The sequence below is a fragment of the Bactrocera tryoni genome, chromosome 1, assembly GCF_016617805.1.
Source record: "Bactrocera tryoni isolate S06 chromosome 1, CSIRO_BtryS06_freeze2, whole genome shotgun sequence".
Lineage (NCBI taxonomy): Eukaryota > Metazoa > Arthropoda > Insecta > Diptera > Tephritidae > Bactrocera > Bactrocera tryoni.
In genome coordinates this window covers 21,483,064-21,498,057 of record NC_052499.1, presented here as the reverse complement: position 1 = coordinate 21,498,057, position 14,994 = coordinate 21,483,064, and the positions used below count along the sequence as shown (strand labels likewise).

Here is a 14,994-nt window from a genome sequence, read left to right as displayed (position 1 = left end):
CTTTATCAAATTATTTAGAAATATTCAAACAAAAAAATTTCAAATTTTCCACCGTGGATATTATTATATGAATTTCGCATTTATTAAATATATTTTAATATGTTTATACATATTTTTATTTTTATGTGGCAATACCAATTTGTAAAATTAAAAAAAAATAACTCAACTCATTTTATACCATTAAATTGCTATTGGATAAGTTGAGTGTGAAGTTAATGTGAGTATAATGCTGATCGACGCAAAATTTATTTCCATGCTCTTATGTGTGTTTGTAGGTACATATATGTGCATATGTACATATGCCATGTTTCGGTTGTTGTTGTTTTTGAGCATGATATCAAATAAGAAGTCTGTTGTACCCAAGCGTAACAATAGAGAACAGACAGGTAATATCTACACAATACACATAGAGTATGTATGTATGTACATATGTATGTATGTATATGCATAGAGTTAATTTGAGCCAAGTGAATAGTTTGACTCGAAATCGTAATTTGGAGAATTACTACGAGTAAAAATGTCTGTCAATTTCCTTCGTTGAGGTAAAGTGAAATTATAGTTTATTAGCGCTGGTTGCTTTGGTTGTGTGGATAAAATTGGACAACTATTTGTTTTTAAGTTGTGAAAATGGCAGATTTTGAAATAAGGTATTTGATCTTTTTTTAACTTAGTAATGTATTAAATAATAATTCAAATTGAGTTAAGCAAAAATGTGTAATCATATTACGATATAGTATTCTAATATGTATTATGCATTAACCAGCTTATTCACTTGGCGCATTTTAACTGTGAAGCGTTTTTAATCGTGTGAGATAATGACAAAAAAACGTGCGCGCTTTGAAACATAAGCATACGTATCGTATCGTATTGTTTTTGTATTTATCTGTTTTTGTAAGTGTAAACACGAGGTTGGTCAACAACAATTTGACACCACCTCGCATGCAATGGTAGTCAAATGTCAAAAAACAGCTGTGCGTCGTTTTAGTTCTGTGCAGATTTAATGTTTTTACGTTTGAAAATTCGGTATGCATTGCATATTTGCAATTGCACAACACAACCAATGAGCCTACTTAAGTGCAAACATGTGACAAAAAGTTTTTCTTACAGCAGGTTTGTTTGTGTAAATAATATCGCTAGTTGAATGAAAGAAAACTGTGTAGGCATATTTAATACTTTCATTCTGCAATTTTTATCGTCTACAATGTTGCCGATATACTCGATTCTCCCTGATTTTTGTAAGCGGGAAAATTTGTATTGAAAGTTTAAAATACTATGTAACTAATATTAATAATTATAATAAAAAAATGCTGAAAATCTTTTTAAATATGCCAAAAAATAATTAAAAATAATCGAAAAAATTTAAGTAGGCACAAAATTAATATTTTCTATAACATATTTGTTAATGTCTATTGATTTCAACCGACTTTGGTAGTGATCTCATATATGTATATGATGTCTGGTTCAAATCTGGTACCGCTCTTGAATAACTAAAGTGCAATATAATCGATAGTTGACTTGCAGGAGGAGCTTACTAACTCGAACTCAAAACACGAAATATTAAAAACATTTTCACATTAACAAATTATTTAGGATGTCGAACGTTTTGTAATTGTACCTTTTTATTTTTAAACTAATACATATTTTTGGTGGAAACTTACTGCGTATAGAAATATATTTGAAATATTTGAAATCGAATAGAAATTTGAATCATTTAGTTTTAGAGTAGTCAATGTAGCGATGTTCAGATTATCATTTGTTCGTATTTTCGAGTTCATACTTTATCTACAAAAGCTCGTTTGACAAGGTAACCGTATCTATTATACACATACATATGTGTGTACATATATATGTATTATTTCTCGAGTATATGTATTTCGTGATCGACACATTCGATAGTTAGGTAGATATAGTCGTTATCCTCATGACTTATAAAACTGATTTTTAGTGATTTAGTTTAATTCACTATAATAAAAATATACTAAAGCCGTATAATTGTATATACATAGGTAAGTGTAAAGGCATATTTAATGGCGCAAAATTTACAGAATGTTTAACAATTAAAAGTATCGATAACGACATACATATATACTAATGTAATCGTTGATAAAAGCTTTATTGAAAGTTTTACCAATCTCTTCTGGAAAGCAATGTCGGCACATTTGTGCTTAGTTGTAGACGTATTTTTTTGTAAACGCGGAGTAATTTACACGTTTTTATAAAAATAAAATTGTTAATATAATATTATTAAAGAAAAAACATTGCAAGAAATTATTAATAGTGTGAAGTAAACGTATTAAGTGTTTATTTTAATAAATGTGATTCACCGATTAAGTTCGTTACCTGTTTGCACGATCGTAATTTTTACGAACGAACTACCCGACCACAAGCAATTGGAGAGAAATACCAACCTCGGGGAAGAACCCATCTCAAATGGCGGTGCCTCATCACGATGAACAACGAATGAATTCAACAACATTCATTTTAATTTGATCACTTGATCAAGTCAGTTGTTAATTGCGCAAAAAGTTCCAACCTGCAAGACAAGTAGTTAAAATATTAAAGACACATATGCTTACATGTGTTTAAGTTCTTTGAATTGTGCTTAGTGTTAGAGTCAATATAAAGTAACATTATAGTATTCAGTGTCGTAATCGTGACAACGTGAAATTAGAAGTGATTCAAGGTTGAATATTATAAATATCAATACACACACATATACATGTATACTATATAACAATAAAGTTATCTCCCTATCAAAAGAAAAAGATAAACATAATCAAAATATTCAAAATGATAAACGAGTACATAGATATGGATACGCACAGTATTCGCTACGTAAGCGAATCATCAAACGCCAGTACTAGTGGATATTCAACAATGTCACCTGGATATAGTAGCGTGCAGTCAACCCCACCGTCACCATCACAGTCTCCATCGTCTCAATTACGAACAGAATTTTCAAATATGAACTTACCCTCCGAGTCTCCACACAATCAACCTTCTTACGCCACATTGCAAAATGCAACCCTGTTGTACAACCAAAATGCTCATCCCTTAAATGCAACAAATAATTGTATGAATTTCGCACCGGTCATGGGAATGCCTTCAGCAATGGTTACATTACCACAACATCAATACGGTGGACTTCCTACACAATCATCACAAATGTTCACAAATATTTCTGGAGCGACGATGAAAACAATAACATCAAATGGGAAATATCCTGCGGAGCTGCGTATACTTGAACATCCTGTGGAAAAATTTCGTTTTCGTTATAAATCTGAAATGCACGGAACACATGGTTCGTTGAATGGTGCCAATTCCAAGCGTACGCCAAAAACATTCCCCGAAGTGGAATTGTGTAATTTTAATGGTAAAGCTGTTATACGATGTAGCCTCTTTCAAACCAATCTGGAAAGTCCACACTCGCATCAATTAGTAGTGCGTAAAGATGATACTGACATTTGTGATCCACATAGTTTGATTGTTTCCCCCGAGCGTGGGTACGTGGCACAATTTCAAAATATGGGAATCATACACACAGCAAAGAAGTTTATTTTTGATGAATTATTAAATAAGAAAATGAATAGATTGAAATTTGAATTGGCTCGTGATGAATTAACTACAAAAGAAGTACAAGAGTTACATAAAGAAACAGAAAAAGAGTCAAAGGAAATGAACCTCAATCAGGTAAACAACATTGTAGGGAGTGTGCTTTTTTATATTTTTAAAACTTATGTTTACTCTTATAGGTGCGTTTATGTTTTGAAGCGTTCAAAGTGGAAGATGATGACACTTACACTCGTATAGCTGCCCCGGTATATACAAACCCTATCAACAACCGTAAATCCGCACAAACTGGTGAACTACGCATATGTCGTTTAAGTATTGCTACCGGAAGTGTGTCTGGCGGCGATGATCTCATTCTTCTAGTTGAAAAAGTTAGCAAGAAAAACATAAAAGTACGTTTCTATGAATTCAACGATGACGAAGACCTAGTGTGGGAAGCATATGGTAAATTCCGAGAATCTGACGTCCATCACCAATACGCAATTGTTTGTCAAACTCCGCCATACAAAGACAAGGATATTGATAAGCCTGTAGATGTTTGCATAGAATTGGTACGACCTACCGATGATGAACGTAGTTATCCACCTGTAACTTTCCGTTATAAGCCTCGTGACGTCATTGTTTCGCGGAAACGACGTCGAACCTGCTCGAGGTCCACTAGCAGTTCTGGTTCTGGCAGCTCTTTAAGTTCGTTTGAATTACCAAAACCAGTACAGGAACAAACAGCTAACGTAAAAGTGGAAAACCATCAAATACAAATGCAACTTGGTAACACTGGAGGTGAAGGTGGTGATTATAGAATGAATAATCCAACCATTAGTGAAGAATATGACAAAAATTTACAAATCAATCGGTTAATAGGTAGCGATACGTTTAAAGAATGTATGCAAATGAATTCCGAAGAACTCGAAAATATATGCCGAATAGATTCTATTGGCAACATATCGGGTATCATAGATATTTATAATGAGCTTTCTGGACCTGGAACTCCTACCAATAATCTTACTGGAACTCTCGTAGAGGATGGTGTATCCACAACATCCTTTTCAAACCGACAAATATCTAGTGATTTACGTAAAGAGTATATGAAATCTATAGTAGCAGCACCTACGGACGTACAGCGCAATAGCTATTTACAAAAAATATTTAAAATATTCGATGATATAAGAACATCGAAAAATAAAAGTGAAAACGAATTAACGAAAGCAAAAGCAGCAAAAGCAGCAAAAGAAATTGATGATATATTTATGGAGCATTCGGAAAGAAATGAATTTCGTGAAAATATTCTCCATGAAATTATAGCTAGTGATAATCCGAAATTGGTCATAAAAATATGTCATGTATTGGAATATTTCAAGCTAACATACCTCTTTAGTAAAGTGCTGAATGCACGCAATGAAAGCGCTCTACATACTGCATGCTTGCACAATCGAGTCAATTATATACGCCCTCTATTAGGACTCGGTTGCGATCCAAATATTCAAAATCATGATGGAAACACAGCACTGCATATTGCAGTTAAAGAGCAACATGATAAATGTACTGAAAGTTTTCTAAATAGTGGTGTACGCCTAAATTTGGCGATTAAGAACGACGAAGGCTTTACACCACTGCATTTAGCTATTCGACAAAGGAATTATGACGTGGCTAAAAAGTTATTGCAACATGATCACCGAGCAGCACTTGTACCAAATGCTAAGGAACAAAACAATGCCTTACATATGGCCGTATTGCAATCAGATTATGAGTTTGTTAAGTTGATTTTAGAAACTGCAACACAAAATGTAATCGAACTCATGCATGCATCCAATGCAGCTGGACGTAATGCTGGTGACTTAGCTAAAGAGCTTAATACAAAAGTGGGCACACAAATTATCACATATTTCACATCGTTAGGTTATAAAGCCGTTGACAGTGTTAATTTAGTTGTTAAAGAAGAGGAAATGTCTTCAACTTCCGGTGAAGAAGACGAAGAAGGAACATCGAATTCATTCGATGAAACTAAACAGAGGGGAAAAATCAGAGTTAAGGACGAATTTAAAGGCATGGGCCTGAATGAAGTGGACAATGACATTGCCGTAAATAAGCAACCGACAACTTTTGAGGAACTGTTGTGCGATGCACAAAAATATCGGAATCTAGTTGCTGCTTTAAGTGTGCAAGATAAATGGAAGCAGCTAGCTGTGCCCTGCAAAATGCAACATTTACTTTGTTTGTGGAACAAAGCTGACGATATGTTAGATTATATGCGTAAAAATATTGAATATGACGTTTTCATCAATGCCTTAGGCCTTGTAGATAAACAGATCTTAAAGCTGCTACAAAATATATAAATAAGTACATATTTAAACGAAGAGAAAATTTAATTTATAATTATATCTGCGTTATTAAGGTGTTTAGACTTACTTTTTTTTTTTTTGGCATGTCAAGTACTACAAACAAGTTTTAATTACAATGTACTGGCCAACTTATAATTTGTTTGTATAACTTATCTACTTCTATTTATAAAGAATAAAAATAATTCCAAATTGTACTATAATATAATAAATAATATATAATGAATAAACTTATTTACTCAGATGTACAGAACATACGCACTTGTTGTCATTAGTATTCGAAAAATTATGTGAACATATCAGATATGATAATGGGTTTTATGATAAAGAGGTGTACATAATGGCTATAGGTATTGATAAAGGTATGTAACATGATTAATAAATATTTTTACTTTCCGCAAACTCTTCCGCATATTTTGGGGGAATTTACTTACAAGCCCCCAATAATTTCTACGAGAAAACGTCACCAAATGTATGATGTTTATTTCTATTTAACATTGGAACAACATATGTGCATGGGTAAATCCCCACATATACTAGCAAATACTTATTTATTGTGCAATGCTTGTTTGTTATTTCAAATGAACAACAAATACATATATGAGTATGTGAATCCCCTTGAGTTATTCATTGACGCGATGTCATGAATGCTTTTAATCTACACCCATACTTTTTTGTGTATTTGTAGGTTTTGCATTATGTATGAGTGTATGTGCATTCTTATTACGTACATACATATGTACATACATCACATTTTCTCAGGAATCGATTCAAGTTTGTTGCGGGCCAAGTCTGATTCTTTTGAATTATATGTAATATGAAAAGCTACGGTTTACACTTGTTTTAACTATTGATATTTCTGATAAGTATGAATTTATAAGCGAATTATGTTATATGTATGTACTATTTATAAAAAGAGTATCTAATACATTTCGGCGGATGATATGAAAACGGTATTAGTTATGCAATCCTTATAATAAAAAATAAAACCTCATATTAAAGACTTCTACATACATATGTATTTATCGCATGGAAATCATGTAGACGCATATTACACTTACTTCTGCCCACATATATCAAAAAGTGCATTTCCTGGATAAACCGTTAGATAACATGAATGAGAACCAGTAAACAAACGCTGAAAACGATTTGAATAACCGTTACATCAACACTAGTATTGACGATCTGCATACAGAAGTGTCGATGAATGGATTACACATTTGAATAAGAAGCTAGATTATATTCGTATAGCTCCACCGACGCTATAATACCCTTCACAGGTACATACGTCACGCTTTTCTATGTGCATAAATGATCACCGTGTTAAGTTGAGTCGATTAAGCCACGACCGTCTGTCTGTCAGACGGACTAAATATGATAACATCAGCCGATAATATCGAGTCGAAATTTTGTGCATGTGCTCTTCTCCCCAAGAAGCGTTTCATACTTTTTATGGTCTCCGACCTTTCTTTTTGGATATTACAATCATCGTGACAAACTTAATAATGTCAAACGTATTTATTTGTAACTTTTCAACTTTTAAAAACGTGTTAATAACGGTAGAAATACTATAGAACTTTTGTGAAAAGAGGACATTAGACTAAGGCGCTCTTATGTTACTATTTTGAAATCTATCAGGCTCCTTATTATGGAATATGATATAAGGATTCTATAAAAACATTGTAATGAAAGTCACTCCAGCAGCATGAGTAAGAGGTTTTCTCATGTGACGATTCTAATAAATATGCAGATGCAAAAATATAGATTTATACATACATACATACATATGTGTGTATGTTGAAAGCTTTTTGTATGGTATATATACCTATATAGGAACGTGACAACGTTGGGGATTTTCTTACGAACTCAGATAACCTCAATTTAAAAAGAATATATGTGTATGTGTACATGTCCATATATGTATGTATATACTGTGGTCAATTATTATATATGAAGCACTGATTTTATCATAAACAATAAAATGGTTTAAAATCAAACTGTGCACATTGTATACATTTAGGTAGGTACTTATTTATGTAAAAGTTACAAATTTTGATTTTTCGATATTCAATTGTTTTTAAGATACGGTTAAAACAATAACTATAAAAAATCATATTTTATTTTTTATTTACAGTCATGAGGCGAAAATCATCGATGGAAAGGCTATTGCCGACAAAATTAAGAATGAGCTCAAGGAAAAGATTGCGGATTATGTAGCACAGGGAAATCGTGCACCAAGGCTAACCGCTATTTTAGTTGGCACGGATCCAGCTAGCCAGACATATGTAAAAAATAAGATGCTCGCTGCTAAAACCGTTGGTATAATTAGCAACACCATCGATTTGCCTGATACTACTAGCCAGGAGGAGCTTTTACAGTACATTGGGAAGTTAAATGAAGATACGACTGTTGATGGTATCCTAGTTCAGTTACCTGTACCGGATCACATTGATGAGCATACCATTTGTAATGCTATAGCGCCGTCGAAAGACGTTGATGGTTTTAACGAGATAAATGTCGGTCGCTTAGCACTCGATATGAAGAGCATTGTACCAGCAACACCATTGGGTGTGTATGAGTTGTTACGACGGACCGAAATACCCACATTCGGCAAAAATGTAGTGGTAATTGGACGTTCCAAGAATGTAGGCATGCCAACAGCGATGCTGTTACATACAGATGGTCGACATGTGTCGAAGGGTATGGATGCCACAGTAACCATATGTCATCGCAATACGCCACCTGAGCAACTTAAAAAACATTGTCAGAATGCTGATATAATAATTACCGCTGTTGGCAAGCCGGGACTTGTGCGCCGTGATATGGTTAAGGCTGGTGCTTGCGTCATAGATATTGGTATAACACGCATACCCGGAGCAGAGCCAGGTAAAACCAAGCTTGTCGGTGATGTCGATTTTGAAGGTGAGTAACGAATTCGAAGTATTTATTGGTTAAGTTCTTATTTAATTATTTTCAATTACAGAAGTGCGTAAAGTGGCTGGCCACATAACGCCGGTGCCAGGCGGAGTTGGACCGATGACAGTGGCGATGTTAATGAGCAATACATTCATGGTAGCACAGACACTCGCTAAGACGAAACTTTCCACTAGTTTCGTCAGCGATTAGACTCTTCGCAGTAGAAAATTTATTTAAAATTATAGTTTTACTACTAAAGTATTTTTTGTTTCTTATTTTACTATCATCTAATATGTAATTAATATGCTAAATATGTATAACAAAAGATACATACAATGTATGTAGTCATAAGATATATGTATACATACGTACATATGTATAATAAAGAAAAATTTATACACAAAGACATATGTATGTACATGCATGTTATGGTGGAACATGTGAACGTTAATTGGGTGAAAAAATTATTAAATATTATAAATCTCGCTAAACTTTTAGACTTTGTAGACCTGACCTAGTATAAACGGATGAAGTTTACTATACCTAACAATTTAACTTTCATTTCTTTTTTCAAATTTCACTGCACTCAGTTCTTCCAAAATTTGAAAAAACGTATACACTCTCATTTTTGGGTGTTATAACAATATCTCCTTTTTGCATGATTAACATGGGACAACATGGGATTGGACATAGGATAGTAGATTGCTTGTGCAAAAAAAATCAGATTTTCATATGAAACTCACTATTGGAACCAATTTAAAAAATAATATGTGTAAAAAAAGAAATACGTGTAAAAGAATTTTAATTTTACATCTTAAATCTATCTATTCGTACCATGAGAATGCACTTGGTATTATATGTATATGTACAATATGTATTACTGTTAAAAAGAACAATCATCGTAGTTCCGTCGCCAGTTTCAAACTCGTATTACGATTCTAATAAATCATCATGTTTTTACGTATGAGATATTTAGTTTATTGAAAAAAAGTTCATAATTAAAATTAAAGACGCGTGCAAAAAAGTAAAACCGTGTAAAAAAAGGTAAATAGGAGGTGTACAAAAAACTGTGTAAACAAATTAGTGCAAACAAATTTAAATAAAACAAGTGAAGTTACACAAATAGAAGAAATCTATATACAAACTAAATTATATAAAGTAAATTAGTATGGGCTGTATGGATAGATCTATCTATGGGATGTATGTATGTACTCGCCAGTGCTAACAATCAAAGGATGTGCTTGTTCGCAGCGGAACGTAACGAAATTTATATCCGACCATGGAAAACAACGAAGGTTGTGCTGCCAATTTAGCTAGATAAAACAAAACAATTAGATTTTGTTTTTGTTGCCGCACAACAAAAAAATAGCAGAATATATTTGACTTATTTGCTTTGACTTTGAACAAAAAACTCGTAAAGTAATTGAATAAAGCCAAATAACAAATACAAGTTCGGGTGAGAAAGTAAACCATATAAATTATAATTTGTATCGGCATTTTTATTTAAATGTGTCAATATAATGCCTTGGAATAACTGGATAAAAAAAAATATTTACACATCTGTTAAGTAATCCAAAAGTTAGTTTATTAGCAAGTCAAATATGTTTATAATCTTCACATTAATGTGCAAAGTTAAGGGTTAAGATTTTATATATCTACTTTAGCAAACATGGAGCCCTGTCAAACATTTCCTTATGATTGAACAGCTGATTTGGTTTTTTTAACTTTCATAAAAATACAAAAATTCACTGTGTTGTTATGGCAGCTAGTAAATTATTCGGCTCCATCGAATTACTTTTCATAAAAATTTTTGTTGCTACAATAATATTTTGTGTCGCTTATAAACCTCAATCAATAGCAGAGTCTATAAATTGGAATAAAGAAATCGAAATGTCTACAAAACAAATATTTAGCACAAATTTTGAAGTCTTTGGAAAAGTACAAGGTAAATATCAATGGATGAAATTGTGGGATTATTTTATACTAAATAACTGATATTATTATTTTTAAAATGTCGAACCATAGGAGTATTTTTCAGAAAGGTATGGTTTCATAGCGTTATTGTTTATTAAATTTATTTCTTTATGTTACATTATTGTACGCTTATTTTATGGGAAAAGCATACCGAAAAACAAGCAAAATTGTTTGGACTACGTGGTTGGTGCATGAACACTTCTCAGGGTACCGTGCGTGGTCAAATGGAAGGAGAACTCGATAAAGTCAATGAAATGTAAGCATATATTTGGTTTATGAGACTTTAATATTTATTTGCTTTATTAGGAAAAATTGGTTGGAAACCAAAGGCAGTCCCAAATCGCGTATAGACAAAGCCGTCTTTTCGGAAACGAAAGAAATCCCAGATTATACTTTCAAAGCTTTTACAATTAAACGTTAAGGACTATAAATATTCCAATCTTCAAAATTCAGAGGAAAGTTTCAAAATCATCATCTTCTTGATATAAACTATTGTTATTGCGGATGCAACTCTGAAATGTAGATAAGGCAGTGATTTGTAGAAGAAAAGCGTGACTATTGCATATTTCCACTTGATCAATGAATATAATTTTGTACCATTAGACATTGGATTTGAAAAAAAGTAATTTCTAGTTGACGAGTTTTTCTAGAAGTTTATTTGAATTAAAATGATTGCAATAAGAGGATACAGAAATAATTAAATACATAATTCGTCGCTGAAATAATGCAGTATGAAGTGTGTGTTATTTCACAGACAAAGTGATGCCATACCTAGTAAATATTGCTATTCGTATTCATCCCAATAAAATGATTTTATCTAAACGATTTTCTTTACAAATAAGTAAAATAACCAGCATTTATCTTGTTTGTTTGGTAGCAATATGGCGAAATAGTGTTTTTAATATTAGATTTTATACTGCCTTATTACAATTCTTGAGTGAATTTTAACTTTCGCTTGTAGAATGCGAGTCAATGTGAGAAAAAGGGAAAGTCTGTCTGTATTTTGTGTGAGAGCAGGATGACAGATCACTCGCTACATCGGGTAACGAGTACGCGCAATGTGTGTTTGATGGCGAAGGAGTAAATGGAAAAACGAGTACAGCAACCATTAATTCACAGTGTGATGGAGATACACGTCGGTTTTAGTAGTGGCTGTGTTCGTTCGATTTCGGATGTGCAGAGTAAAAAAATATTACTTTATGTGAATAAATATTTTTTAAAAAGCGCAGTATAAAAAAATCGCTATCGCGGCCGCCATTGTTTTAGTGCGCACAGTATGAAAACAGCATTAGTGTTTGCTATACGAGGAGTGCGGAGATAACAAAGTGAAAATTTAAAATTACTAAAATTCAAAGCAAGCGGAATAAGAATTTGTTGGGGAAAAAAGTTTTCTCACAAATGTCGAATTGGCTTTTGTTATCCATATAGTGGTTATCGTTGTTTTTGTAATTCTACAGTGAACATACTCGCTCATTCCGTCTCTAATTAAATCTAAAAGAGAATCCGGAAAAAATAAAGGCGGCCATAATTAAAAAAAAATAATAATTGGAAACAGTTGCAAATACTTAAAATTTGATATAAAGTTTTCAATTTAGAACTTACTTGAAGTGCATATGTGGGTTTTAAAGTTTACTGAGTACATTATAAAACCTAAAACCAAAAAAAAAATTCAAAGTAAATAGTCGTGTATGAAAGTACCAAATCGAAATTCTGTTCCCGTTTCGTGGTGAAAGAAGAGGAAGAATTGTACCTAAACTAAACCCCTAGCTAGCAGTATGGCGCGATTATGAATTTGTGATTTCGTCAAAAAGTTTAAATTTAAATGATATACTCCCAATTGCAGTATTGAAAAAGTTCGCGCACTTATAAATTTTCAACAAACTTTTTGCATGTATTGTGTTAGGTACGTAAAAAGGTTGAAAATATTTTATAAAACTAGACATTTGAAATAATTAAAGAAAATGTATTGAAAATAAGAAAACTTTTGTGAAATTCCAATTACAAGTGAATGCATATAATGTGCGCGGAATTACACCAGTATTCCCATACCCTTTACCACTAAAGGAAGACGATGTTGCGCGCTGCCGCTGCTAGCAGCGATGACAGTGTTAAGAAGCAGAGTGTACCCAGACATTACGTCCCTTACCATGCTTGTTATGAATATTGTGCCATACCATCTCGGATTGTAACGTAACTAAATATATATGAACAGTTTAATGACAATTGTATTAAAGTTAAAGCAATTCCGTCGTTGCGCAGTACTTTATTCTTCTCTTTCGCTCACGTGCGCCTGTCATTGTTGTTTCGGTTTGCTTGAAAATTTGCTTTGCTCTAGCTCGTTATAATGGCCACTTCTCGTTAGTTTTTGCTGCTATATTGCCTAGTTCGCAATAACAATCGTAGCCATGAGTGCTTGGACAACCATGTCAATTGTGAATGATCCACTACTTTGCTTGAGTTGGTGTGTTTGTTTTTAATCGTAGGTACCGGGGTATATCCAAATGCGCGTCTGTACTATATGATGTTTGTGTGGTTAAAGTATTGTGTGTACGTTTAAAGCCTTTGGTTGAAGAAATTAGAACATCTCGATGAAACAGATAAAAATGTAATAATATACGTTTTTATAAAAAATAAATTCTGATAGATACCCCCTTTTTAAGATTTTTGTAAACATGTAAAAATATATGATAAGCTTACGTTGAACATGTGTGTTATTACGAAATACTTGGAAACTTAATCAAAAGATATTAAAGTTAATCCTCAGCATTAAAAACTATCATTACATTAGATTAGTAAGTTTAATAACTATTACAGCCCATTTGTTTTTCGGAAATGTTTTCTATAACGTATTCTAAACGTTTGTCATTTTTCTTGAGATGGTTAACAGTCTGTTTTTATAAAGTGAGAATGATTATGTATACCTTAATCCAACCGGTATTTTCTTGACTTTTTGATTAAAGATATTTACTGTGTAATTTAATTAAAATGTTTAGTCTTATAAATAACATAAAAAACATAACAATCTTAAATTCTTACATATGTATAAATAAATAAATAACTAATTGTGGGTACAGAGTCTTCCCTCTCTGACCGATATATTACTAAAATTAGTTCATGCACCTCGGAAACAGTCAAATGGAATGCATATTTGCAGCAAAAACTATTTTAAAATATTTTTAAGATTACTCTAACAGAAATTTAACTCATAAAGTCAACTGGGCCATTTATCCCAATCGTAATCGCAAAATAGATATAATTTTGATAATAATAGAATTTGCTACTGTAAAATGTTAACATTTCCGTAATTTTTACTATGTCTTTCGTTGTAAAGTATATGAGGTTGTCGTGTCGATTTGTTAAGATAAAACTTTAACCAAATTGTTTTGGACAATGCTGTCGAATTTCAGTTTTTCACCGGATATGTATACTGCTCTGCTCCAGTTTAGTAGATCCTGGTTTGAAATTATAGCAGGCTTTATACATAAAATTGAAAACAGTTATTAGCAGCGTGCCATTAGCTATATTTTATGTAACTTGAGTAAGCCCAATGCTTGTTCATTAATATTCCTATTAGTATAACCAATGAAAAATATGTTAATTTTTGTAATTGTGTTGCATCATTGAACATAATCTTAAGCCGAATATTAATTGGCTCCTTCGTTATTTCTCAAAATTTAGAATAAAGTTAGAAACAATGTACTGGGTTAGTGAGTTACAAATGTTTGAGGGAGCGGTTTCTGTATATATTAGAATTTTCTGTGGTTGAAAATAATTCTGCGCCTTGTTACGATTATCCTGACGTTTATTTATATTATCTTATTCGTAATACCTTTTAATAGTTTTGTTTCATCATTTGACATGAACTAAGCAATTGAAAAATGTACAGATTAATAAAATAATATAATTTTTTCAGAAGGAAGCCTCTTCATTCTGTGCGATTTTTACTGGATAAGAAAATCTTGCAATTATCCTTTGAACCTCAATTCTACATATGCGAAAAAGATCAGCTCATTTGTGCAAGAAGGAAAAGAATATTCACATCGACATAGAAAAGTTTAAAAACAGGTAGCAAACACTGTTTAATTTATAGACCCAGAAAGAAGAAAAACAACATTAAAAATTGAGAAGTCAATTGATACAACGACGCGCGCAATACGCAGGCGCAGTCAACGAGTTGGCAGTGGTCGTGGTGTTGAGA

At 32.5% G+C, this 14,994-nt stretch overlaps 3 protein-coding genes across 5 annotated transcripts; all 3 read left to right on the top strand.

Moving 5' to 3' along the window:
* Positions 1-539: 539 nt before the first annotated feature.
* LOC120771795 (bifunctional methylenetetrahydrofolate dehydrogenase/cyclohydrolase, mitochondrial) lies at positions 540-9,200 on the top strand. 2 transcript variants are annotated; one of them, XM_040100006.1, is made up of 3 exons: positions 540-647; positions 8,041-8,828; positions 8,890-9,196. In XM_040100006.1, the coding sequence occupies exons 1-3, from the start codon at positions 628-630 to the stop codon at positions 9,030-9,032; spliced, it is 951 nt and encodes a 316-aa protein (XP_039955940.1). In that variant the 5' UTR covers positions 540-627; the 3' UTR covers positions 9,033-9,196. The 2 variants fall into 2 exon arrangements, with proteins under 2 accessions (XP_039955940.1, XP_039955932.1); XM_040099998.1 differs by lacking the exon at positions 540-647 and adding an exon at positions 917-1,110 and having other exon boundaries at positions 8,890-9,200.
* Positions 2,266-6,163, top strand: LOC120771787 (nuclear factor NF-kappa-B p110 subunit). Its single transcript, XM_040099985.1, has 2 exons — positions 2,266-3,690; positions 3,753-6,163. Exons 1-2 carry the CDS (start codon positions 2,791-2,793, stop codon positions 5,901-5,903), a joined length of 3,051 nt encoding a protein of 1,016 aa, XP_039955919.1. The 5' UTR covers positions 2,266-2,790; the 3' UTR covers positions 5,904-6,163.
* A 1,344-nt stretch (positions 9,201-10,544) lies between the features above and the next one.
* LOC120771808 (acylphosphatase-2) lies at positions 10,545-14,866 on the top strand. 2 transcript variants are annotated; one of them, XM_040100016.1, is made up of 4 exons: positions 10,545-10,767; positions 10,848-10,864; positions 10,943-11,052; positions 14,710-14,866. In XM_040100016.1, exons 1-4 carry the CDS (start codon positions 10,581-10,583, stop codon positions 14,843-14,845), a joined length of 450 nt encoding a protein of 149 aa, XP_039955950.1. In that variant the 5' UTR covers positions 10,545-10,580; the 3' UTR covers positions 14,846-14,866. The 2 variants fall into 2 exon arrangements, with proteins under 2 accessions (XP_039955950.1, XP_039955959.1); XM_040100025.1 differs by lacking the exon at positions 14,710-14,866 and adding an exon at positions 11,103-11,621 and having other exon boundaries at positions 10,550-10,767.
* The last annotated feature ends 128 nt before the right edge of the window (positions 14,867-14,994 follow it).